At 46.5% G+C, this 25,624-nt stretch overlaps 2 protein-coding genes across 7 annotated transcripts in view; both read right to left on the reverse strand.

The window, feature by feature from the left end:
• GLB1 (galactosidase beta 1) overlaps positions 1-17,491 on the reverse strand; it is a 102,681-nt gene extending 85,190 nt beyond the window's left edge. For 3 of the 5 annotated variants that reach the window (XM_055558209.1, XM_055558205.1, XM_055558206.1), the window contains exon 1: positions 17,357-17,491. In XM_055558209.1, coding sequence (XP_055414184.1) covers positions 17,357-17,428 — 72 coding nt within the window. In that variant the 5' untranslated portion in view covers positions 17,429-17,491. Of the gene's footprint in view, positions 1-16,729; positions 16,867-17,065; positions 17,173-17,356 lie in introns of those variants that run through there. The other 2 variants (XM_055558207.1, XM_055558208.1) reach the window with 2 other exon arrangements.
• Positions 10,989-17,503, reverse strand: TMPPE (transmembrane protein with metallophosphoesterase domain). 2 transcript variants are annotated; one of them, XM_055558211.1, is made up of 2 exons: positions 17,357-17,503; positions 10,989-15,256 (listed from the first exon to the last, which is right to left on the reverse strand). In XM_055558211.1, exon 2 carries the CDS (start codon positions 15,145-15,147, stop codon positions 13,813-13,815), a length of 1,335 nt encoding a protein of 444 aa, XP_055414186.1. In that variant the 5' UTR covers positions 15,148-15,256; positions 17,357-17,503; the 3' UTR covers positions 10,989-13,812. The 2 variants fall into 2 exon arrangements, with proteins under 2 accessions (XP_055414186.1, XP_055414187.1); XM_055558212.1 differs by lacking the exon at positions 17,357-17,503 and adding an exon at positions 16,730-16,865 and having other exon boundaries at positions 10,989-15,253.
• Positions 17,504-25,624: the final 8,121 nt, after the last annotated feature.

The following is a 25,624-nucleotide window of genomic DNA, read 5'->3' on the forward strand; positions in this document are numbered from 1 at the left end:
AAAGAGTTGGACACGACTGAGTGAACTGAACTGAACTGAACTGGACTGTAGCCCGCCAGGCTGCTCTGTCCGTGGCATTCTCCAGGCAAGAATACTGGAGTGAGTTGTCATTCCCTTCTCTAGGGGACCTTCTTGACCCAGGGATAAAACCTGGGTCTCCTGCATTGCAGGCAGATTCTTTACTGTCTGAGCCACCAAAGAAGCCTGTTTTACTTCTAGGACTTCCCTGGTGGTTTTACTTCTGGTGCTGCTGCTGCTAAGTCGCTTCAGTCGTGTCCGACCCTGTGCGACCCCATAGACGGCAGCCCACCAGGTTCCCCCGTCCCTGGGATTCTCCAGGCAAGAACACTGGAGTGGGTTGCCATTTCCTTCTCCAATGCATGAAAGTGAAAAGTGAAAGTGAAGTCGCCCAGTTGTGTCCGACTCCCAGAGACCTCATGGACTGCAGCCCACCAGGCTCCTCCGTTCATGGGATTTTCCAGGCAAGAGTACTGGAGTGGGGTGCCATTGCCTTCTCCTGGTTTTACTTCTAGAGGAATCCAAATTAAGACAATTTGTTCCAGAAGTGGCCTAAACAGCAGATCCTCATGATGCTGAGTCTGTACCTGGATTTCTCATTTCCTGTACGTCAAGACAGCAGTGAGAACCCTGAAGTAGTGCTAAGTGGAGGGGGCGACAGCCCCTGGTATGCAAACGCACGCACCAAGGCCCCACCCGTACAGGACTGGGAGGAGACACAGGCAGATAGGAGCTGGCGTCTGCCTTAGCTCTCCCTGTGGGACGGGGCTGAAGGACGGGGTGCTGGTAATTGTAAGGACTTTGAGCTTGGCTGGCTTTTATTAACCGATTGGCAGCTTTGAAGAAAGACTGGCTGACAGGCTCAAATCATGCATACACGGAGGGCGTTCTGTGAATGCTAGAGGCTTCCGTGGCAATGTTGAAAGAGACCTACATCTCCTGCCAGAACGATAAGGCCAGGACTTAATGGGGTGGAGGGGAACATGGTGTGCGGATCTCGAGGGGACGGAACACAAGGAGGAGAGAGGGGAGTGTATGGACATGGCTCACTCTCCCAAGATTCGTGAGCTTTCATCTTGGTAAAGGCATTCAATCCAGTCCCTTGCTGTTGGAACTGGGTGCCTGGGAACTAGGACTTGATGTTGACCTATAGGAAATGAAGTGAGGTGCCAGGACTGTGTTGCAATCCTAAGGAACGTGTGAGACAGCTCTAAGAGATGAGAAGGTAAAGCCGGTGACCAGACACCCCACCATCTGCCTACACTCCCCACGCCTGGCCAGATAACGCGCCCTTCCGTAAGGAAGTTTGCAGGGAGGAGGCCCTGGAGACCTCAGGTCCCCTGAGGGCTGTGCTCTGTGTGCAGGCAAGGGCAGAAGACACTCCTTCGTGTCTCCGAGGGTGATGAAGTGCTGACATACCCAAAGAGGGGCCACCTAATGGCCAGCGGCCAGTGGACATGATCACCAGCACTATGACCGTGGTGGCAACCGGGGCATGTTGACAGAGATGACCTCAGGCATGGGCTCAGAAACCATAGCGTTCCGAGAGGGTGAGACAGTTGGGCAGCCAGTGGGGCTCCAGCTTGATGTGTCTCACAAGACACAAAAAAATCAGTCACTCATGAACAAACAGCTGAGGTCAGCCACCACCATGGGAAGTCACGAGTCCTTCATCCGGGCCCCAGCTCTGAGGCAGGAACCGACTGATGGAAGGGAGGATCCCCTTGCGGAAGGGCCCTGTGATGCCACCCAAGTACACATGATAAAAACTCCTTCCCCAGTGGGACTTAGGGCACCTTTGTCCTAAGGAAAGGGCACCCTAGACCTTGTGAGGCCTGTCCAATACAGTCTAGGCTGACACTGATACCAGGGCTCCTGAAATGCCATTATCCCCACCTTGTTGCTCTTTGGGAGACCAGAGGAAAGGGCCATGTCTTTTTCACAACAAGTCAGAGGACCTACCCGATGGCAATGTCACCAGTCATGAGGGTAAATTGGGATGGTTTCCCCAATGGCTCAGAAGTAAAAACTCCGCCTGCAATGCAGGAGATGCGGGTTTGATCGCTGGATTGGGAAGATCCCCTGGAGAAGGGCATGGCAACCCACTCCCGTATTCTTGCCTGGAGAATCCCATGGACAGAGGAGCCTGGTGGGCTACTGTCCACAGGGTCAGAAAGAGTTGGACACAACTGAGTGTGTACTCAACTTACTTAACAACCTCCAGACCCTTGCACCTGAGTTAGAGCCCACGGTTGGGGGAAGGGCCAGATGACTGTCCTGGAGCTACCCACTGCCCACCTCCACCCAGGAGAAATCTAAACAAGCCCACAGTTCCCCCTGAAACCGAAGATTCCTGGTGCCTCTTCCACAAACTCAGTGGACAGCCTCACCACATCCGCAGTCAGATCACCTGTGAGCCCTGCCAGAAACAGGCCGGTGCGGGGAGACCACTTGTTTAACCGAGCACCAGCCCCAGGGGTGGCCGTGGAACACCAACACCGCCTCTGGCATGTGTGACTCGCTAAAAAGCATCAAAAGCAGTCTGTGAGTGGGCGTGACAGCGGGGCACCTTCTTTCTCTTGCTCCAGGGATCTGGTACCTGCCCTGCTCTGTCCCCTGAGACCCTGACTGCCAGGATATTCTCTGAGCTGTCACGGCAGTCAAACAACAGCATGTTATTTAGACCTGGGGAGCAGTGACAAGTCTCTGAAAGAAAGCCTAGAAAAGCAGCAAATGGGGGGACTTCTCTGGTGGTCCAGTGGTAGAATCCAGCTTCCAACGCAGGGGACGTGGATTCAGTCCCTGGCCCCCGGAAGTAGGACGCTGCAGGGCAACAAAGCCCATGCCACAGCTAGAGAAGCCCATGTGCTACAAGGAAGACCCTGAGTGCGCAACTAAGACCTAACTCAGCCAAACGAATTTTTAAAAAGTTTTTTGAAGGCGTATAATATAGACAGATGCAGAAGCAAGAGATGTCACCTAAGAGACCGCCTCTAACTGGTGCCTGCCAGAGCCAAAGTCAACAGGGAACATCCACCTCATGGCTCCAAAGCAACCCCTCTCCATGCGGAAGGACCTGAAAGGATCCAGCTTACTAGAGCCAGCTTCCTTAATCTCTGGGCTGTGGCACCACGAATGGGAGTAAGACAATCGAGGAGTGGGGAGAGGAGAAGGAGCGAAAGCTGTCTTCAGAGTTTACTCCCTCCAGATATATATAATGGAAAATCAGCCTTCTGAGCAAATTCCACCCCTTTTAAATAATTAGCACTGGAACCAAATACTGAAGAGTCACAGTTTTATTTCACATGCATTCAGGTGTGGGAGCATCAGTATTTACAATGCATGAAGTCATAGCACTCACTCAGGAATTCCAAGCAAGTCAAAGCCCATGCTTTTCCAAGCCACCCCCACCACCCCCAACCAATGAGCACACTGCATGTCATACTGGAGAAAAAGAAGGCCAGAGTACAAGTAACCCCAGTCCAAGTACATATCAGGTAACTCATACTGTCCAGTACAACACTTTTAAAGTTATTGATAATGTTTAAGATTATTTCAGGGGTAAATAAGCCTTTCTTTTAAAAAATTAAACATCACATCAGTATTTACATCACCAGGTAATGCAAACATGCCTCAAGTTTCCTTAATTCTCAGGACTAAAAATGATTGTATTTGCATTATTAGTGCACACTCCTCAACCTGAATAAAGAAAGAAAAGGAGATCAGTGCTATCACAGTTATGGGTCATGCTGATTATGTGAAGATACTTAAGTTGCTCACTATAATTCGGTTAAGCACCTCTTCATGGACCTCCATCCCTAGCCCCTACATACCCTCTCAACCTACCCCAGAGGCCCCACAGCCTGGAGAATCCCTGACATGAGCTGCTCAGCTCCAGGGTGACAGAGACACAACCCTCCTAGGCTGATAGCACCCCAGGGGTGAGGGAAATGGGATTAAGAAAAGGGGAGAAGACAGGGGTGGGGGGTGTTTCACTCACGGGCTTCCCAGACCCCTCAGTTCACAGAACAAGGAGAAAGAGCAGCAGTGTTGCAGACAACTCTGAAACACACTTCCACTGTGCCAGAGCGGGAGCCCTTTCAAACATAGAGCCTCATGGAAGCATCATTACTTCAGACAGGCTGGAGGAGCAAAACCGCCATAGGGAAGGAACAGTGATAACCAATATGGATCTGGAGGAATCTGTGAATGATCTGCTACAGCTTATGTATTTACTCATTTTATTTATTTATGCCTGTCTTATTCCAAACAGATTTTTGTTCAGCCTTCCAAATGACCGTGGATAGAAAGAATACATTTCAGTGGAAGAGGAAGGAAAAATGGCAGAATAGAAAAGAAACGAGCACAGTTGAGGATCAGTTCCCTATCCTCCAGGACTCACAGACATTTACAGATTTAATTCTACCCGCTCCTCTCAGAGAAGAGGGAAGTGCACATTTCATTAATTTTAAATAAAATTTAAAAATTAAAAAATATACAATAATTTTTAAAAGTTAAAAACAGACCTTCAAGTCAATTTGAAATAGTATTTTAACTAAAGATAAAAATATATCTTGAGCTGCATTAAAACAAACAAACCTGCATCCAGTAGATTTCATCCTATTAACATTTCATGACTATTTTGAATTCATAAAATACACAGTAGGATACATATGTAATTATATTGCGTTGTTAGGAACCAAAATTTTCAATATAAAATAGAAGCAAATATAAAATCAAAGAAAGTTAATTAAAAATCCTATAACCAGAAAATCTCTATACCTTCCACTCAATTTTGCTATGAACATAAAACTGCTCTAAAAAAATAAGTTAAAGTTTTCCTTTTTCTAAAAAAAATATTGATTTCCCAGCAGTAGCCACAGAAACAGCTTAGAAATGACAATAGCCGGTAGCACTTAGCTCATCTAGTCCCTTAAATTATAGTCTCTAAATATTTCCCACTAAAAGAACCCAGGGCTCCTTAAGAAGTTACTTAATCCAAGTCTGGGTAGAGTATATACAAAATAGGCCTAAACCAATCAATAACTATTATCAACAACAAAATTACATACAAGCCAACTTGAAAGGGCTCCTACTGGCTGAAGATGGGCTATTTTGAGCAGCAAAAGATTTAAGATTTCACTGGATTGAAACACATCAGACATGTTAAAATAGCCAAATTCAGCATACTCCCTCTCACACAAAAGAAAAGCTTTTTGGTCATCCTCGAAGTTTGCTGGGGTATCAGTTCATTATCCTGAAAGAAGACTGAGGGGAAGAATCAGCATCTCTCCCGCCTTTGCTACAGACTTTTTCAGAATAACCAAAAAACTGATGAAGAGAATTCTTTGTAGAAAAACCATAGCTAGTAAATACAGAAGAAATGATGTGATTAAAAATCTTCATTCTGTGGGCTGATGGCCGAATTATACCTCTTTTTGGTCACACTGTGTGGCTTGTGGGATCTTAGTTCCCCAATCAGAGATTGAACCTGGGCTCTCAGGATCAAGAGCTCAGAGTCTTAACCACTGGACTGCCAGGGAATTCCCAGGATTATATTTCTAAGTGCCACAAAAATGCCTTGAAAATACAAAACTGAGGTAAAAGAAGCTTCCATTGTCTCTTGAATACATTAAAGCCAACTAATTATTCCTGGAAAGCCTACTTGGTATTCTGGCCTACTAAATTCTGTATTAAATGTATCAAACTTAAAAAATCACCATTTTACAGTCCCTATTAGACTAATGACTTCAGGTAACAATCATCAATGACTCCTGAAACCTTAGATGAAAAGATGATGTGCAACTTTCTAGTGGTGGGACCAAGCTGACAACACCTGATCAACCTCAGCCTCACCGCAAACAGTGGCGTGTTCTTACCAAAAAGGGCAAAAGCTGAACGTGAATCTGTCCAGCTTCTAGCTCTAACTTTAATAGATGTCCACCTCTATCTGTTTACAGAAAATATGAAGGATAGTACATGTCAAACACCACCACAAATCCAAAATGCAGGAAATACCAAGATATAAATCCAGATAACTTGAACAAATAAATGACACAAAATAAGAAGAGAAGATATCTTAAAGACTTAGAGAGACTTATGAAATATATCATATATAGACCTTTTCTTTTACCTCCTGATTCAAACAAAAGAATTACAAAGTGACACAATTCCTCAAGAAATCAAAGGGAAAAACTAAACCTCAAGCTAACAGAAGGGAAGAAATACTGCAAATTAATGTAGGGATAAGTGGCTCAGGCAGTAAAGAATCTGCCTGCAAAGCAGAAGACCCAGGTTCGATCCCTGGGTCAAGAAGATCCCCTGGAGAAGGAAATGGCAACCCACTGCAGTATTCTTGCCTGGAGAATTCCAAGGACAGGGGAGCCTGGCAGGCTACAGTCCATTAGGGTCGCAAAGAGTCAGACACAACTGAGCAACTAACACTTTCACTTTTTAAGTGAAATAGAGAATAGAAAAAAAAAAAAATCAATGAAAGTAAGAGTTCATCTTTTAAAAAGATCAACAAAATGGACAAATCTTTAGCTAGATTAAGAAAAAAGAGATAAAACTCAAAATTAGAAATGAAAGAAAAAATGTTACAACGGATGCTACAGAAATCAAAAGGATTACGAGACTATTATGAACAACTGTATGGCTATAAATTGTGTAACATACAACCTACCAAGAAACATACAACCTACATAGACTGAATCATGAAGAAATAAAAAATCTGAACAGACCAATAACTAGTAAAGAGACTGAATCAGTACTGAAAATCTCAAAGAAAAACCAAGAACCTGATGCTTTGAAAGTGAAAATCGCTCAATTGTGTCCAACTCTTTTTGACCCCAAACTATACAGTCCATGGAATTCTCCAGACCAGAATACTGGAGTGGGTAGCCTTTCCCTTCTCCAGGGGAATCTTCCCAACCCAGGAATTGAACCCGGGTCTCTTGCATTGCAGGCAGATTCTTTACCAGCTGAGCCACAAGGGAAACCAAGGAATACTAGAATGGGTAGCCTGTCCCTTCTCCAGCGGATCTTCCTGACCCAGGAAATGAACTGGGATCTCCTGCATTGCAGGTGGATTCTTTACCAACTGAGCTAGGGAATTCTACCAAACATTTAAAGAATAATAATGCCAATCCTCCTGAAACTATTCAAAAAATTAAAGAGGAGGGAACACTTTTAAATTCACCCTATGAGAACAACATAATCCTGATATCAATGCTAGATAGGACATAATAGAAAAAGAAAACTACAGGCCAATATCCATATCCTTGGTTAATACTGATGCAAAAATCCTCAGCAAATATCAACAAACTAAATTCAGCAACTCTTTTTCTTTCTCTTTGGCTGCACCACTTGGCTTGTGGGATCTCAGTTGCCTGATAAGGGGTTGAACTGGCACCCTCAGAAGTGAAACCGCCAAGTCCTAATTACTAGACTGCGAGGGGTTTTCCTTAGCAACTCTTTATATCAGTATATCATGACCAAATGGGACTCAGAACACAAGAGTGATTCAACATATGAAAATCAATGGGTTGCACCACATTAACAGGTTGAAGAACAAAAACATGACTGCTTCAGTTGAGGCAGAAATCTATTTAGCAAGATTCTATACCTTTTCATGGAGAAGGAAATGGCAACCCACTCCAGTGTTCTTGCCTGGAGAATCCCAAGGACAGGGGAGCCTGGTGGGCTGCTGTCTATGGGGTCGCACAGAGTCTGACACGACGGAAGCGACTTAGCAGCAGCAGCAGCATACCTTTTCATGATAAAACACTTAAACTATGCTGCTGCTGCTGCTAAGTTGCTTCAGTCGTGTCCGACTCTGTGCGACCCCATAGACGGCAGCCCACCAGGCTCCCCCGTCCCTGGGATTCTCCAGGCAAGAACACTGGAGTGGGTTGCCATTTCCTTCTCCAATGCATGAAAGTGAAAAGTCAAAGTGAAGTCGCTCAGTCGTGTCTGACTCTTCGCGACCCCAAGGACTGCAGCCTACCAGGCTCCTCCGTCCATGGGATTTTCCAGGCAAGAGTCCTAGAGTGGGTTGCATTGCCTTCTCCATTAAACTATGAATAGAAAAAAATTACCTCAACACAATAAAGGCCATAATGAAAATAAACAGCTAACATCATTCTCAATATGAAAGACTGCAAGTTTTTCTTTCACAATCAGGATGCACATTCTCACCACTTCTAGTCAAGATACTAATGGAAGTCCTAGCCAGAGCAACAAGGCAAGAAAAAGAGAAAAAAAGACATTCAATTGGAAAGGGAAAAGTAAAATTATCTCTGTTCACAGATGACATGATCTTACATGTAGAACACCCTAAAGAGTCTCCCCCAACCCCCATACACAAACAATTATTAGAACTAATAAATGAATTCAACAAAGCTGCAGGATATAAAATCAACATACAAGAATCAGCTGCATTTCTATACATTGACAAGAACAATCCAAAAAGGAAAGTAAGCAATTCCAATCAAAATGGGATCAAAAAGAATAAAATGCTTGGGAATAAACCTAACAAAGGAGGTGAAAGACTCATACACTGAAAATTACAAAACACTACTGAGATTTACACAGACTCACATAAAGGGAAAGACATCCCGTGTTAATGGGTCAGAAGACTTAGTACTGTTAAAATGTCCGTATTACCCAATGTGCTCTACAGAGTCAGCGTAATCTCTAGCAAAACATCAACAGCATTCTTTGCAGAAATGGAAAAATTCATCCTTAAGTTCATATGGAATTTCAAGGAGCCCCAAATTGCTAAAACAATTTTGGAAAAGAAGAACACTGGAAGACTCATACTTGCTGATTTCGAAAGATATTACAAAAGGATAATAATAAAAACAATGAGTTACTGATATGAAGACAGACAAATAGAAAACTGGAATAGAATAGAGGGGCCTGAAATAAACTGTCACGTATATGCTCATCTGGTCATCAACAAGGGAGCCAAGACCACCCTGGGGAAAGGACAATCTCTTAAACAAAGTTTTGGGGAAACTGGATATCCACAAGCAGAAGAATAAAATTGGATCCTTACTTTACGCCATATACAAAAATAACTCAAAACAGATTAAATACCTAAAAATAAAACCTAACAATTAAAACTCCTAAAAAAACACACAAAACCATGGGGGAAACTTTATGATATTGGGATTGGCAGTGACTGCTTGAATATGATACCAAAAGCATAGGCAACAAAATCAAAATAGACAAATAGAATACAAAACTTAAAAACTTTTTCACATCAAGGGATACAATCAATACAGTTAAAAGTGAGTTTATGGGAGATAATACTTGAAAATCATATATCTGATAAGCAGTTTATATCCAGAATATATAAAGGCCTGCAACTCAAAAACAAACAAACAAAAAAATCAAATACTATGACTAAAAGTGGGCAAAAGACCTGAATAGACATTTCTCTAAAGATGCTAGGCAAATAGCCAACAAGCATATGAAAACACGCTCAACATTACGAGTCATCAGAGAAAGGCAAATCAACACCCACAGTAAGTTTGCATCTCACACTACTATCAGAAACAAACACAGATGATACATTTAGGTGAGGATGCAGAGGAACGGGAACACCATACTGCTGGTGGGACTGCCAAGTGGGCCAGCTGCTATGGAAAGCGGTATGGAACTTCTTTAAAACGTGAAAAATAGGACTACTACATGACCCAGCAATGCCATTTCTGGGTATATATCCAAAAGAAGAGAGAGCAGTGTCTCAAAGAGATATCTGCACACCCATGTTCAAGCAGCACTATTCACAACAGGCAAGGGGTGAGAGTAATTCAGCTGTCCACAAGTAAACAAAATGTGGTAGATACATTGCAATATTATTCAGCCTTAGGAAGGAAGTCTTGTCACATGCTACAATATGGATGCACCCTGAGGACATTATGCCAAGTGAAACAAAAGACAAATAATGTATCATTCTGCTTATAGGAGGTACCCAGAGTAGTCAAATTCATAGAAACAGAATGTGAAGTGGGAGTTACCCGGAGCTGGGGGTGGGTAGGGGCATTGTTGTTTAATGGGTACAGAGTGTTAGATCTGCAGATGAAAAAGCTCTGAAGAGCTGTTGTACATCGATGTGAATATACTTAAAACCACTGAACTGTACACTTAAAAAAATCACTAAGATGATAAATTTTATCTTACGTGTTTTTTTAAATCACACACACAAAAGACAATTGAAAGGATCAGAAAAAACCTGAAAACTAATCCTTATCCAGTTAACTGCATTTGAATCCTATACTTACCAATAATAGATATAGCTACTTAATCCTCAGATAGTGGAAAAAACACTCTTATTAAGAGGTAGAAGACCTATTATAGCTTCTAGCCCCAAGTCTCCTAACTAAGTATTAGACAATATTCAAGAATTACTATGAATTTCATCAGATATAACAGCATTATGGATATGCTTTTTAAAAATTGATTCATACTGAAGTATTTTAGGGCGAAATCACATTTTCTAAGATTTGTCTTAATATACTCCGGACAAAAACAAAGAGTGTGGGGCTGGGGTAGATGAGACAACAGGGGAATAGTCACAAGCGTTGGAGCTGGGTGATGGGCACATAGAAACTCAGTTGCTGCTTTCTCTACTTTATACTTTCAAATTTTCCCAGTAAAAGACTTTAAAAAGAATAAACAAAATAAGAGGGGAAACGGATAGATGGATGGATGGATGTTTGGAATAAACAGCAGTAGGATAAATGTACTGAGATTTTCCAACAATAGTATCATACTACACATGCTACTATTAATTTTCAGAAAGTTTTTTGTTTAACTTGCATTTAACAGATATATTAAAAAAAAAAAAAAAAAAAAAACTAGAATGAAATTGAAAGCCTTTTCAAGCTTCAAGTAAACATTTCTCACCACCTCTCCTGGCCTCCCCTGGCCTCTCCTGGCAATAAATAAATCAAAGAAGGTAAATGAGCAGAGAACGGGGGAACATAGGCACCCGGGGGCCGTGGAGAGCAAGCCGCACATGCCTCTCCACAGATCGAATATGAACAGAAATGGAGAAATTTCTGCTCGGAAAGCTTCCCCCATAAAATCAAGGAACACAAACCAAGCGTGAGAAGGTGTTGCTGACTATTCCTTGGGCACAGAAGATGGACCTGTCCTATTTCTGTTAAGACAGGAATCAGTCAACCAAGGACCTCAGAATAAGGATGCCAGGGCACAGGACCAAAAAGTACCGACACTCAAGGGGAAGAGAAGAGACAAAGCTGCAAGATGAAAAACAGGACTGACGCAGGTAAAGCTCAGCTCAGGCACTGGAAAGAAAGATCCCCAGTTAAGAAACCAGTGAAATAATACTTGTTGGAGCAGGAGAGACACACACGGCCTGTTGCATCGTAAGGTGGAAGACAAATGGCAGAACTAACACAGACTGGGGGGATCCAACCAGGGAGTCAGAGAGCCAGGGATCCCAACTGGAGTCAGGGCATGAGGGAGTGACAGGGTTTGGAGGAGAGTGAGAGACAGGGAGAGGCGGGGAGCTTGAGTGGTGCCACAGAGAGGGGAGTCAGAGAACTTGAGCTGAGCTGGGCACTGCCCAGGGCACAGCACTTCCCCCTCCCACGACCCCACCATCTGCAAAATGTGTTCAAAGAAAGGCTCTCCAGGGTCCCTTCCTTGGTTGTAGATGGTTTTTCTCCAAACATACTCCTGACTATAAGAACGATTAAACACAAGCGGGTAAATAGTAAGGAAACCACTGAAATCTCCACGCAAAGATGCATTTTAAACTTGGCTGCCTGGAAACAAGGGAGGTGGTCTCCAGGATCCCCCAAGGTTCCACTGACCAAGAACAGAGGCAAGTGACACTTGCCTGGGAAAATGGAGAAATGCCCTGGCCAGGCCCTGCCTCCCTCCCAACAGGGAGACAAAAAACAGGCAGAGAGGCAGAGGAAAGCAATGCCAGCAGTTGCTGCTCTGACAAATCGCTGGGCATGGTACCCACTCCCATTCCCTAGGAATGGCTGCTCCACCGTTCTCTGGGCACCGGGTACCAACAGTATCACTGCACACCCCATGGGATGTTTTAAAATTGGCAACATCAAGTGCTTCCTTGTGACTGAGCCCCGGCAACTGCTGCACCACGTGTTTTTTTGTTTTTGTGTTTTGCACCATGTTTTAATACCCTCCCCTCAAAACAATCTTGAGGTACATACAGTAATTATCCCCATCTCAGGGTGAGGGAAACTGAGGCTCAGTGACGTCAAGTTTGCCCAATGCTGCCTGACAAGTGAGCAGGAAGGTGAGGAGCCCCACCCCACCCCGGTCAGAGGTCACAGAAAGATTCCCAGTGAGGCCTTTTTTAATCAGGATTTATTGCTAGCCCGGGGTCACAGGGTCCCCTGCCTCTGGCACAGAGGCCAGCCAGTGGGGTCAGGGCTGCTCCTGACTTATTGACCCCTGCCTCTTTTTCTGTGGATCCAGCACAGAGATGGCCATCTGGTTCCATGACCAGAGCGCAAGGATAACTCTGATGGGGTCAGCTGGCGAGGAAGGATAGACCAGCATTCCAAAGGCAGGATCCCCAGGGAGGAAAGGCCCCTGCCACTCCCGATGCAAGCCTCAACCTCCCCATTGGGAGGGCGCGAACCTCCATTTCTAACCCCAACCTGGGGTGGAGGGTGTGGTCTTCAGTTTCCTGGCTGCCCCTCCAGTGTAATAGTTGCCCTACATTGAAACTGTCTAGCCCCCTTTCAGGGCCCATGTAGTTATGATGAACTGAAATCAGCCTCAAAGAGAGCACTTGGAAAGGACATCAGGTTCCAGGCCCTTCTCGTTACACTGTTACTTGTGTTTGAACCCCGTCCTCACCTGTAAGGATACAGGCAGTGGGAAGAATACTTCTGTTGGAAGGTGGAAACCTGGCTCTCAGCCCGGAATCTCCCACGACCCCTGCAGCGTTGCCAGTGCCCTAACTTCCCTTTGCCTTAGTGTCCCCATCTCTCAGCAAGGGCGAGTTGCCTGTCCCTCATCACTCCATCCAAGTGTTGTAATACAAATGGAGTCAAGGTTGGCAAACACCCTCTGAATTCTAGGCAGCAGCACCATGACCCCATCTCGCAGTGCTCACATCCTTCCACTCCACCCCCAAGCCCAAAGGTCCAGCAGCCAGTTAGACAGCATCAACCAAGGCCCAGAGGAACAGGAGGAACCCTGTATTCCGGACGGTTTGGCTGATGCTCTCAGTAAAGGTAACTCTGATAGAACCCAGGGGGAAAGGTAAACCCTCTTCTCCAGCAGCCAGAGGGGCCTCCATCTTGCCTGTTCTCCCAGATTACCTAGCCACACTGCCCCTTCCCCAGAAAGCTCAGGATCACTGATTTCTGGAAACTGCTTAAGTCCAAAAGATTTTTAGAACACCAAGAGTCCCTTTCCTATTCCACTTGCCAGGGACATCCCTATTCAGCAACCCGTTTTCAGGGCATCCCTGTGAGTTCTGCAGAGGAGGAGGGCTTACTCCACATCATTTGGAAAACAGATGTCCGTCCTTACACGTTACTTTAGCGGCCTCACAAATGCGTATGAAAAAGCAGGTGGTCATCTGCAGAGTTAACCTCCCTGGACTTGCCAGGCAGCCCCAGCACAGATCACAGTGCCATCCAGTTTTGTGACAAGTGTGGGTTCGCAGGGGAGGCTGGAGGGGGTAGATGGACGGCCTGCTCTGCAGAGGGATGGGGACAGAGGACAAGGGCAACGAGGAGGCAGGCGCCCGGGGGGCAGACAGGGGTGGGGTCAGGGGGCCGGCTGCAGGATGAGCTGGGTAATTTCTGCCCTGCTGCCCAGACGCATGGGTATCCCATAATAGGCTGTGCCTGGGCTCACGTATACAAATGTAGTCTCGGCCACCTGGTAGAGACCAGCAAAGAAGGGGTTCAGGAGATAGGCTGCCACGTTCAAGGGGAAGATCTGCCCAGCATGCGTGTGCCCAGAAAGGATCAGGTTAATATCTGGCCGGGCCTGGAGGGCTCTCTTGGCAGCCAGGGGCTGGTGAGCTAGCAGGATGGTAGGGTGGTCTGGGCTGCAGCCCTCCAGGGCCTTCTCCAGGTCCATGCCATGGCCAGTGTAGTGCAGGATGTTCGCTTCGATGTCGTCCACCCCAGCCAGGCAGATCCAGTCGTCGTCCTCATGGTGGGCCCCGGTAGCAGAAATCCTCACGTTCTCATTGTGGAGGGGCTGGACGTTCAGAGACATCAGCAGCGCAAACCAGTTGCTGACATCCGACGTGTAGTACTCATGATTGCCCGTGACGAAGTAGGTGCCCAGGCGTGAACGCAGCTGGCCCAGAGGAGCCACGGCCGTGCGCAGGACAGAGGCTTCAGAATCGCACAGGTCGCCCACGATCACTGTGACGTCCGGCTCCAGCGTGTTCACCATCCTTACAAACATGTCCATCTTGGTCCTGCCCACCGTGGGACCCAGGTGGATGTCCGAGAGGAGCACGATCTTGAGGCTGTTCATGGAGGGGGGCAGCCGATGCACGGGCACCTCCACAGTGGTCACCGCTGGGGGCTGGGCAGCGTTCAGCAGCCCCACCACGCTGAGCACAGTGGTTACCATCACTGCCAGTGCCGGCCGGAGGGCCAGCTTCCTGGTCTTGTCAAGACTGCCCACCGCCCTGCCGGCACGCCAGGCCAGGAGCTGGTAGGCCTGCTCCATGCCGCTGAGGACACAAAGGAAGCAGAGCATGATGACATACGCCCCGAGGCAGGTATAGGCAACCAGGGAAAAGAGATAGGGCTCCTCGGCCACTAGAAAGATCATGGTGAAGAAGCTGGAATGCGCTAGGGCCAGGAAGGTCGCGACGATCATCTTCCAGAGTTGGAAGCAGGCTGACTCTGCAGCCGGGGAATGCCTGAGATTGCTGACGGTGCTACGCCAGATGTAGATGGAGCCGAGGAGCATGAGCGAGTTGACAAACAGAGCGAGCTGCAGGCGGAACAGGCATCGCCAGGCCCTGAACTCCAAGCTCTCCGCCAGGTAGGACCGGGAGACAATCATGGACACGAAGACAGTCCCGGCAGCCAGGGCGGCCTTTGCGCCCAGGGACAGCTGCCTGAAGATCGCCATTGCCTCAGCTCCTAAGAGGATACCCCGCCAGCTCTGTGCGGGTGAGCTCTGGAAGGTGAGTTCCTTAGATAGGACAGTGGCCAAGGACAGGTTTCCAGGTCAACTCCTCCTGCAACCAGGAACCGGCATCAGCTTTGTGGGATATGAAAGCTTTCTTGTCCCCTGTCAAAAACTGAAGGCCACTTACATCTGTCCAACCAGCCTTGAACCCAAGCTACTCAAGTACCAGTCAGCTGCACACTTTATCAGTGAACTACAAATACACTTTGTAACAGGATGGGCAGTGTCACTTTCTTACAGTTCTCTGCATCTTTCAAGTATTTCCACAACATGTATATGAACATTTATAATAAGAAAAACATTATTCTAAATCAGCGGTTCTCAAAGTGTGGTCCAGGGAGACCCTTTGGCTGTTGGGGTTGGGGGGGAAGGAGGGGGTGTCCACTGACTGTTTTCAAAAACAGCACTAAGCCATAACCATTCTCTCATGAGTGTACAGTGAAGTTTCCAGAGGTTACATGACATGTGATATGGCAAAACTGAATGCAGAAGTAGCTACGAGCATTCAACAGTCCTCTATTAAGACAGACATGAATGGAAACAAGTATACATATGGCTGAGTCCCTTTGCTGTCCACCTGAAACTACCACAACATTGTTAATCAGCTAAACCTCAATACAAAATAAAAAATTTAAAGTTTGAAAAAAACAAAGTCTAATCTCCAAAAAAAACCCCAAAAACACATGAAAGAGATTGGCAAAAATGTACAATGTCACTTTGTGCCCTAAAAACTGGAGAGAACAACTTATTAAAAAAAATATATATATATATAGTTTATTAACATATAGTTTTAAATGTTGTAACTTCTAGGACAGTTACAGTTTGAGAACCGCTGTTCTAAAGTGTAAACCAGGAAGCCATGGACAGCTAGTCTGCTGGAATTTTTTTTCAGCTGTAGCCCAAGAAGGGGAACTGAGGCAACTGACAAAAAGATTCCTGGGGTGGAGCCAGTCTCCTGGTTGGTTCTCATAGCTGGCTGGCTCCCAGACAAAAAACTGCAAGGGAACTACAGACCTGGATAGACAAAGGTTAGCAAATATTCATTTGAGGTGACCTTTTCCCAATAAGACCTAAAACGAAAATATTTTCAGCAGTTGTTTTCCAAGTAAAATTCTCAACCTTGCTTTTAGATAAATGTAGGCCTTTTTTTCTTTTTTCTGCTCTAGGCACTTTATAAAAAGCCTCTTATCAGAAGGTGTAATTTGCAAGTCAAGTTCACCAGCTTCTACTTATAAAACAAGCCCTAGACTCAGCCCACCGGAACTCTGGAGGAACCAAAATTAGTTCCCAGAAAGTGTAGAGAGAAAGGCGCCCGTTTCAAGTCCCCACTCTCACCTCCCAGCTCAGATCTCCCCACCCCCACCTTTCCAAGGCCAGGATGTTGACCTGCACAGGAGCGATCCCGAGTTCCCTCGGCCACTACCTTAGCTCTGCCGGGTAGACTGAGGCTGTCCTTCTCCCGCAATCGTGCACGACTCTTCCCCCAGCTCCCCGCCCCCCGCGTCCCCGCCCCAGCGCATACCTCGCCCGGCCAGACCTCCCTCCAGCAACGCTGGCGGACACCTGCAGCCTGCCCCTCGCCCACCGTCAAACGCTGAAGCTCTGAAAAATCCAAGCCTTAAAAGTAGGCGGAGGGAAGTAGCGAGACGGGCAAGAGACGTCCTCAAAGAGAACACCCCGAAGGTAATTAATCCAATGTTCCCATTGCTGGGGCCTCTCGTGACCCCACTATTCTCCTTCCGGAGCGCTCCAGAGAGCGCAGGCAAGAGAGGCACGCCAAGCCCGAGCCTCCGGCGCCCTCCAAGAACGCGCGCTACTCAGAATCCCACTCCCGGAAACCCGCAAAGCTGGAAAGCACCTCATCTCAGCCCTTGGTTGCATCGATAAGGAAGTGGCTTTCGGCGACAGAGGCGGCAGGAGCGGAACTCACAAGCTACAGAGCTACTGGTAAGGACGAGCGCCCCGCCCGGCCCGCCTCCGATGGGAGGGCCGGCCCACTGCCTGAGCTTCCCCGGTAGCCGGGCGGGCCCGGGCGTGCCTCGGGGGTCCCAGGACCTCCGCCCTGTGGGGCCCCAGGTGGCCGCAGCCCCAGTTCCCCGCCAGCGTTTCCCCGATTCATCATTTGTGCGCGGGGGTCCTGTGGACTTACGTGCAAACCACGCGCAGAGCCCAGCAGCAGCGGCACCAGCAGCAGGGCGAGGAGGCGAACGACCTCCGGCATGTCCACTCTCGGGCCTCCCGGCTCTGCCGTCAGCCGGGGAAGCCGTTCGGTGTCACTTGACCGAGGACCGGGGGCCTGGTCCCGCCCCGCGCCGCCTCCGCCCCGCGCCCCGCCCCGCCGCCGCAGCCGCGGAGCCCGGAGCCAGGGTAGCCGAGAGCCTGGGGCCACACGCGGCCGCGTGACTGCAGGGCAGTGTTATCTGACCTCGGCGGGCCTCCGCCTGAGGGAGGAACCTTTTGCAAAGACTCAGGAGTACTCGCTGTCAGCAGCTTGATAACGCACCTCCGGTTTGGATTTTAACAAGGGTCTCCTTGCTCCCCGGCTTCCTGGACACGACAGAAACGGAGCAGTTAAACCTAAGTGGACTAGATGGATCCTCAGCCTTTCATAGGGGCAGTCTGGAAAACAACCAGGGGTCCGCCAAGTGTGGTCCCTGATCCAATCTTCTATCTGGTACGTGTTAGAATTGGAAATAACGAGTCCTCGCCCAAGGGATAACCCTAGGGATAGCGTCCAGAAATCTATTTTTACAACCCTCCAGACAGCACGCAAAGCTTGAGAACCATTCTTCCAGGTTACTGATACATTAAGAGATGTGGTTCAACTGTGGCGAAATCTTCAGGAATTCCAGGCAACCCTCAAGGCACCCGGGTCTCCGGAATTTTTATTTCATGCTGGGTTTTGAGAGATGAGTACCAACAGCTCCCATCTTTCAGTTTTGCACTTAAGCCACTCAACATCCCTGTGATGCAAGCAGATCTGTCAAGTGGGCGTGCAATATCTAGTATGATCTCTTTTCTACACTTGGGGAAAGGGAGACTCTACTGTGAGTTAACCAGTCCAGGACTGCTGCTGCTGCTAAGTCGCTTCAGTTGTGTCCAGGACTGCTGGTTACCCCTAGATCTGAACCTAAAGTTGTCTTTTCCTACCTGGTTGCCAAAACTCTCTGCAAATCCCCCCTTTGCATCACTGCACTTTAATCAACTTTAATCAAAACTGAGTCTCAGAGGAAGGCGCCTTTAGGGAAATCGCTTTCAAATATATATATGTATATATATTTTCCAGCTTTATTGAGTTACGATTAACATTCTACTGTTGTGGAATCCGGAATCACAAAACACAAGACGGTGTGGAGTACCGTTTATTACTGCCAGCAGGTCCAAGGGAATCAGTTCCCAACAAGGACCTCGATGGTTCCCAGAGGCCGGGTTTTATAACCATCCCCCCCACCCCCACCCCCACCCTCACCACGTGAGTGGTTACATGTTAGCAAACTCTTTGTTGTATAGGACTGAGTTTTACAACAAGTAGGTGCTAGGAGAACAAACAATTAAGGTTGAAGGTGGGGATCAATGCTTATACATCAAGGGGGGATATCTCCATGGTTAATCTAACAGGGGCAGCCTGACCTCAACTACAGTCTCCGTTTGCCATCTGTATGGAGGGAAGTCTCCAGGAGACTTGGTTTTTATTAGCAATGGTCTTCTCATTCTTGGGCAGGGTTCAGGCCCAGTTATTTACATCCTGTCTTTAAGACAGATGACAGGCTTTAAGATGGAGTCTCTCCTTTCCTCACACTGGCCCCAACACTGCAAAAATCACTCATGCTAAATGTATTAACTTGCTAATGGTTTAGTCGCCAAGTCGTGTCTGAGTCTCGTGACAGCAGGGACTGTAGCCCACCAGGCTTCTCTGTCCATGGGATTTCCCAGGCAAGGAAACTGGACTGGGTTGCCATTTCCCTCTCCAGGGAATCTTCCCCAGCCAGGATGGAACCCGAACTTCCTACACTGCAGGCAGATTCTGCTGCTGCTGCTGCTAAGTCGCTTCAGTCGTGTCTCTGTGCGACCCCATAGACAGCAGCCCACCAGGCTCCCCTATCCCTGGGATTCTCCAGGCAAGAATACCGGAGTGGGTTGCCATTTCCTTCTCCGAGCCACTAGGGAAGCCCATTTTGTTAACTTGAGACTTGAGGTTAACAATAACAGTATAGGGTTAGCGAATTCCCTGGTGGTCCCAGGATTCGATCCCTGGTAGGGGAACTAAGATCCCACAAGCCAAACTGCGAGCACCCCCCCCCCCACCAGAATTACAGTTTATTGATAGACTCCTTGACTAAACTTTAATTAGGCTTCTCTGACTAGAGACTCTTCTAGACTCTTCTAGACCTGGATCTTGGCCTTCTGTGCCTGACCTGTCCTTGCCTGCCCAGAATTGTCCAGTCTTAGCAAATTAGCCAAAAAAAAAAAAAAAAAATCTTAGCAAAGAATCCTGCTAAATCAGTTTGGGAATAATCCCCCAGTTCTTGTTATCTGATCAAGTTCCTCATCCCCACCCCACCTCTCTTGACATCTAACTCTTTGACCTACCCTTCCTGGAGAAGGAAATGGCAACCTACTCCAGTATTCTTGCCTGGAGAATCCCATGGATGGAGGAGCCTGGTGGGCTACAGTCCACAGGGTCGCAAAGAGTCGGACACGACTGAGCGACTTCACTAGCAAAAATCCCTTGAGACCTCCTCTTACAATTTTCCACCCACAAGCCCCTAACTCTGCTGGCTATAAATCTCCAGCTCTCTTTGCTGTAATTAGAATTGAGACCCATCCCTCTCCACCTGTGGCAGTAGAATTGACTGTTACGACAAAAATCTTGAAGAAAATCTTCTTTGCCACTTTAGCAAGTATACAATTTTTTTTCTTTAGCACTATTTTTTTTTTTACAATTTGCAGACCTTTTTCAAACTTAGTCTGGTTTTTAACAATGAGACTGATGGTTATCAAAGACAAGATTAGTGGTTACAGTAACCACTGGTAGTAACAGGTAGTAACCACTGGTAGTCCAGTGGCTAAGACTCTGAGCTTCCAATGCAGGGGGCCAGGGTTCGATCCCTGGTCAGGGAACTAGCTCCCACAGCAGCACATGCTGCAAGTAAGAGCGTGCATGCCACAACTAAGACCCAGCACAGCCAAATAAATAAATAAAGTAATAATAATAAAGAATGGTAATTACTTATGAGAGTGAGGACCTGAAACGGGAAGGGCCCCCCAAATTTTGTTTTTTGAACTAGAGGGTGGTTACAGGAGTACTCGCCACCTAGTCATTCATTTATTTTGTGTCACTTCCTGTATCTTTTTTTTTTTTTGACCTCGCCTCAGGGCAGGTGGGGTCTTAGTTCCCCAATGAGGGATTGAACCCATGCCCCCTGCAGTGGAAACACAGAGTCCTAACCACTGGACTGCTAGGGAATTCCCTGTAACTGTTTTTAAAATTAGTTTAAAAGTTATTTTGGGGGCTTCCCTGGTGGCTCAGTGATAACAAATCCACCTGATAATAGAGGAGACATGGGTTTAATCCCTTTTCTGGGAAGATTGCACATGCTGCAGAGCAATTAAGCCTGTGCACAGCATTTGAGCCCGTGTTGTAGGACCTGCGTGCTGCAAGTACTGAAGCTCATGTGCCTAACGCCTGTGCTCCACAACAAGAGAAGCCACCGTAATGGGAAGCCCATGAACCGCAACTACAGAGTAGCCCCAACTCTCTGCAGCTAGAGAAAGCCCACCCAGCAACGAAGACCCAGCACATAAAGAAACCTAAAAAAAAAAAAAGATGAGGGGGACTTCCCTGGCAGTCCAGTGGTAGAACTCCATACTTTCACTGCACGGGGGGAGGGTTCAATCCTTTGTCTGGTCTAAGAACTAAGACCCCACAAGCCTTGAGGCATGGCCAGAAAAAAAAGATATGAGATTCAAATGTTAGCATCCATGAATAAAGTTATATTAGACTACCACCCCTCTGACTCACTACGTCCTGCATGTGACTGCTTTGGGATTACAATGGCAGTTGAGCAGCTGAAACAGAGACATTACTGTTGTTGGTGTTCAGTCCCTAAGTTGTGTCTGACTCTTTGCAACCCCATAGACTGAGCACGCTAGACTCCTCTGTCCTCCACTATCTACCGGAATCTGCTCAAATTCATGGCCATTGAGTCAGGGATGCTGTCCAGCCATCTCATCCTCTGCCTCCCTCGTCTCCTTTTGCCTTCAGTCTTTCCTAGGATCAGAGTCTTTTCCAGTGAATTAACTTTTGCATCAGGTGCCCAAAGTACTGGAGTTTCAGCTTCAGCATCTATCCTTCCAATGAATATTCATTTTTTTTAAAATTTTATTTTGTTTTTAAACTTTACATAATTGTATTAGTTTTGCCAAATATCAAAATGAATCCTGAATATTCAGAGTTAATTTTCTTAAGGACTGACTGGCTTGATCTCCCTACCGTCCAAGGGACTCTCAAGAGTCTTCTTTGGCACTCAGCTTTCTTGATGGTCCAACTCTCACATCCATACATGACTATTAGAAAAAACACAGCTTTGTACGGACCTTTGTTGGCAAAGTGATGTCTCTGCATTTTAATTCGCTGGCTAGGTTTGTCATAGCTTTCCTTTATGAGCCACAAAACCTAAAATGGACCGTATCTGACCCTTTACAGTAGAAGCTTGCCCGGAGAGTATAGATAGAAGTTTGTTTCTGAGATTTTAGCGCCAGACTCTGTGGTATAGTTGAACTGGAAGTGATAATAGCCATGGTTGTGCTAAAGGCTTTACCAGCAGTGAGTCAGTCTGCATCCCACCTAGTTTCGTGTTATTATCCACATTTCACAGATGAGGGAACCGAGTCACAGGGGAGGTGCCGGCCAGTAGCCACAGAGCCAGGAAGTGATGGGACCTCTAGTTTCATTGCCTGACTTTAAACCTCAAGTTTTTTATCTTTATTTTTGTATTGAGGTATAGTTGATTTACAATGTTATGTTATTAGTAGTTTCTAGAGTATAGCAAAGTGATTTCAGTTTATTTATATACATGTATACATATATAAATATATATATGTATATACATATACATATGGTTTATTAGAGCCCAGGTTATTTTCACAAGGCCATGATGCTTCTGTGCCTGCTCTATTTATAGTTCCTGTCTAAGTGTGCACACAGTAGGTGCTGCTGTGCTGTGCAACGCTCAGTTGTGTCTGACTCTGTGACCCCATGGACCATACCCCACCAGGCTCCTCTGTCCATGGAAGTTTCCAGTCCAGATTGCTGGAGTGGGTTGCCATTTCCTTCTCCAGGGGATCTTCCCAACCCAGGGTGAAACCCACATTTCTTGTGTCTTCTGCACTGGCAGGCAGATTCTTGACCACTGTGCCACCTGGGAAGCCTCATGTGTATGTATCATATATATAATTATACATTAAAATAAATATATATTTATTACATGTATATATATAATTATACATAATATACATATTATTACATGTATAGGATGAAAGAAAACTATGGAGCAAATGAGGCAGAATGTTAACAATCGATGAATTGAGCAAAGGGCATATAGAAATTCTTATATCAAAATGAAAAGGTTATTTTAAAAATAAAAAATAAAGCGTCCTGCCTACAGATTCAGACAGTTATGCTGTGTAGCAATCCCTCATGCTTCTCACAAGTCTTTAAATTTTCTGATGAAGAAAGTCACAAGACTATCCTGGGGTTAAATTGTGCAACCAACTAATGGGTGTGATTATGAAACAATCAGTTCAGTTCAGTCTCTCAGTCGTGTCCAACTCTTTGCGACCCCGTGGACTGCAGCACACCAGGCTTCCCTGTCCATCACCAACTCCTGGAGCTTGCTCAAAGTCATGTCCATTGAGTCAGTGATGCCATCCAGCCATCTCATCCTCTGTCATCCCCTTCTCCTCCTGCCTTCAATCTTTCCCAGCATCAGGGTCTTTTCCAATGGGTCAGTTCTTTGCATCAGGTGGCCAAAGTATTGGAGTTTCAGCTTCAGCATCAGTCCTTCCAATGTATATTCAGGACTGATTTCCTTTAGGATTGACTGGTTTGATTTCCTTGCAGTCCAAGGGACTCTCAAGAGTCTTCTCCAACACCACAGTTCAGAAGCATCAATTCTTTGGCACTCAGCTTTCTTTATGGTCCAACTCTCACATCCATCCATGACTACTGGAAAAACCATAGGTTTGACTAGATAGACCTTTGTCAGCAAAGTAATGTCTCTGCTTTTTAATATGCTATCTAGGTATGTCATAGCTTTTCTTCCAAGGAGTAAGCGTCTTTTAATTTCATGGCTGCAGTTACCATCTGCAGTGGTTTTGGAGCACCCCAAAATAAAGTCTTTCACTATTTCCATTGTTTCCCCATCTATTTGCAATAAAAAGATGAAATTGTGAAATCATCAGGTTGCAGTTTCCTCACAATCTCAGTAAAAGTTGGCAGCTGTGCCCCAGGACTGGCCCACCTTTCATGACTCTTGTGAGGTTAGGATGGCTGCATGTCCTCAAACTCCCTTTCAGGAGTCTAAAACCAAAAGATCTAAAAGCAAAAATACCCCAAGTGAGGCCCTTCTTAATGGGGGAGGGGGATGGGAGGGGAATGATTTTGTTTTCAACACACACTGTCTCTCTTTTGAGACGTTCCCAGCGGTCCAGTGGTTAGGACTTCATACTTCCACTGCGGTGGGCTAGGGTTTGATCCCTGGTCATGACACTAAGCTCCCATGTGCTGCATAGTTCGACCAAAGAAAGAAAGAAAAAAAGGATCAGAAAGTCTAGCCACAGAAGGGCCAAGGTCCCATAGGGTAACAGTAGATCAGTAGATCATATATTGCATTGGGACATTCTTTAGGCAGGTAGGTTCTCTCAGTTTGCAACATCTTCTCGTCTGCTGCACCTTTGCCATGGCCTGCAGGCACCAGCAGACGTGAAAGTTTCCAACTTCTGGGGCAGAGAGTATCTGTGCTAATTTGATTACAACCTCTCTGACTGCTATATCAAACACATTGATGTGACCCATGAGATCCCCTAGTTACCTGTCTCCAGAGCCCTCAGCTGCCGGCTCCATCCAGCTAGCCTGGCTGCACATCTATCGCCCCAAACCAACCACCTGGAGTTTCTGCTCCTCCGGATACCTGTGCGCTCATTGGAACAGAGCACCACGCTTCCTCTGTTGTTGCCAGAGACTGGGTGGTGCAACCCAGAGGGGCAGGCAAGTTCACTCTCTCGTGGAGAACCACAGTGCAGTGGGGATCAGAGCGGGGAATGAGCCAGTAAATAAATGTCCTCCTCGCCCGTCTTCGCTCAGATCAACTGTTTCAAGGAGTGGTTTCTCTGTATAGCTTGTCCAGAGACATTCCACATGGTCTAGTGGGCGCACCTGCCAAGGCCCACATGTCTTCAAGCTGTTCTGAAGTTGTAGCCAGTGTGGGACCACGTTCCTTTGCATCTTTGTGTTGCATCTCAGGGGCTCCCCAGGTGCCTCTAGTGGTAAAGAACTGGCCTGCTACTGCAGGAGATGTAATAAATGCAGGTTCCATCCCTGGGTCAGGAAGAGACCCTGGAGGAGGGCATGGCAATCCATTCCAGTATTCGTGCCTGGAGAATCCCATGGACAGAGGAGCCTGGTGGGCTATGGTTCATAGGGTCATGAAGAATCGGACATGACTGAAGCAACTTAGCACACACGCACACGCTTTGCTCTCATCTTTTCTTTCCTTTTCCTTTCCTTTCCTCTCTCCCAGTCATGCATTCTACCTTCCACATAAAGTCTGAGCACTTAGTTCTTGCCTCAGTCTCTGTTTTCTAGCCCACCCAGCATGAGACCATTATTTGTTGAATACGAAGAAACTGCTCTGCAGCCTACTATTTAAGCTTTCTCTATCAGTGGGTTCTGGGGATGTCCTCTTAGATTTTGCTTTTAGGATCACAGGTCACAATTTATTCCCAATTCAAATCCCAGATTTAATGCCTCTTTCGGAATGAAGAAATTAGTGCTTGCACTAGCTGGAAGGGTTCTTTTCCTTCCTACATACATCTGACTTATGACATTTATCTTTCTCTGTTATGGCTCTTTATGTTCTGTGCCTTAACTCAGACCCTCATCTTCTTTTAATTATGAATGAATTAATTATTTTTGGTCACACTGCGAGGCTTGTAGGATCTTAGTTCTCCAACCAGAGACTGAACCTGGGGTCCCCAGCCGTAGAAACGCAAAGTCTTAACCACTGGACCACCAAGGAATTCCCACACGTTCATCTTTCTTATAGGATCACATTTTGGGGTCTTTATGCTGTTTTTTGACCTCCAGTCCCATCACCTCTCTTCTTCTTTGTAACTGTTATTTCTTTTGCCAAGAATC

Source organism: Bubalus kerabau, chromosome 20, assembly GCF_029407905.1.
Source record: "Bubalus kerabau isolate K-KA32 ecotype Philippines breed swamp buffalo chromosome 20, PCC_UOA_SB_1v2, whole genome shotgun sequence".
In the NCBI taxonomy this organism is placed as follows: domain Eukaryota; kingdom Metazoa; phylum Chordata; class Mammalia; order Artiodactyla; family Bovidae; genus Bubalus; species Bubalus kerabau.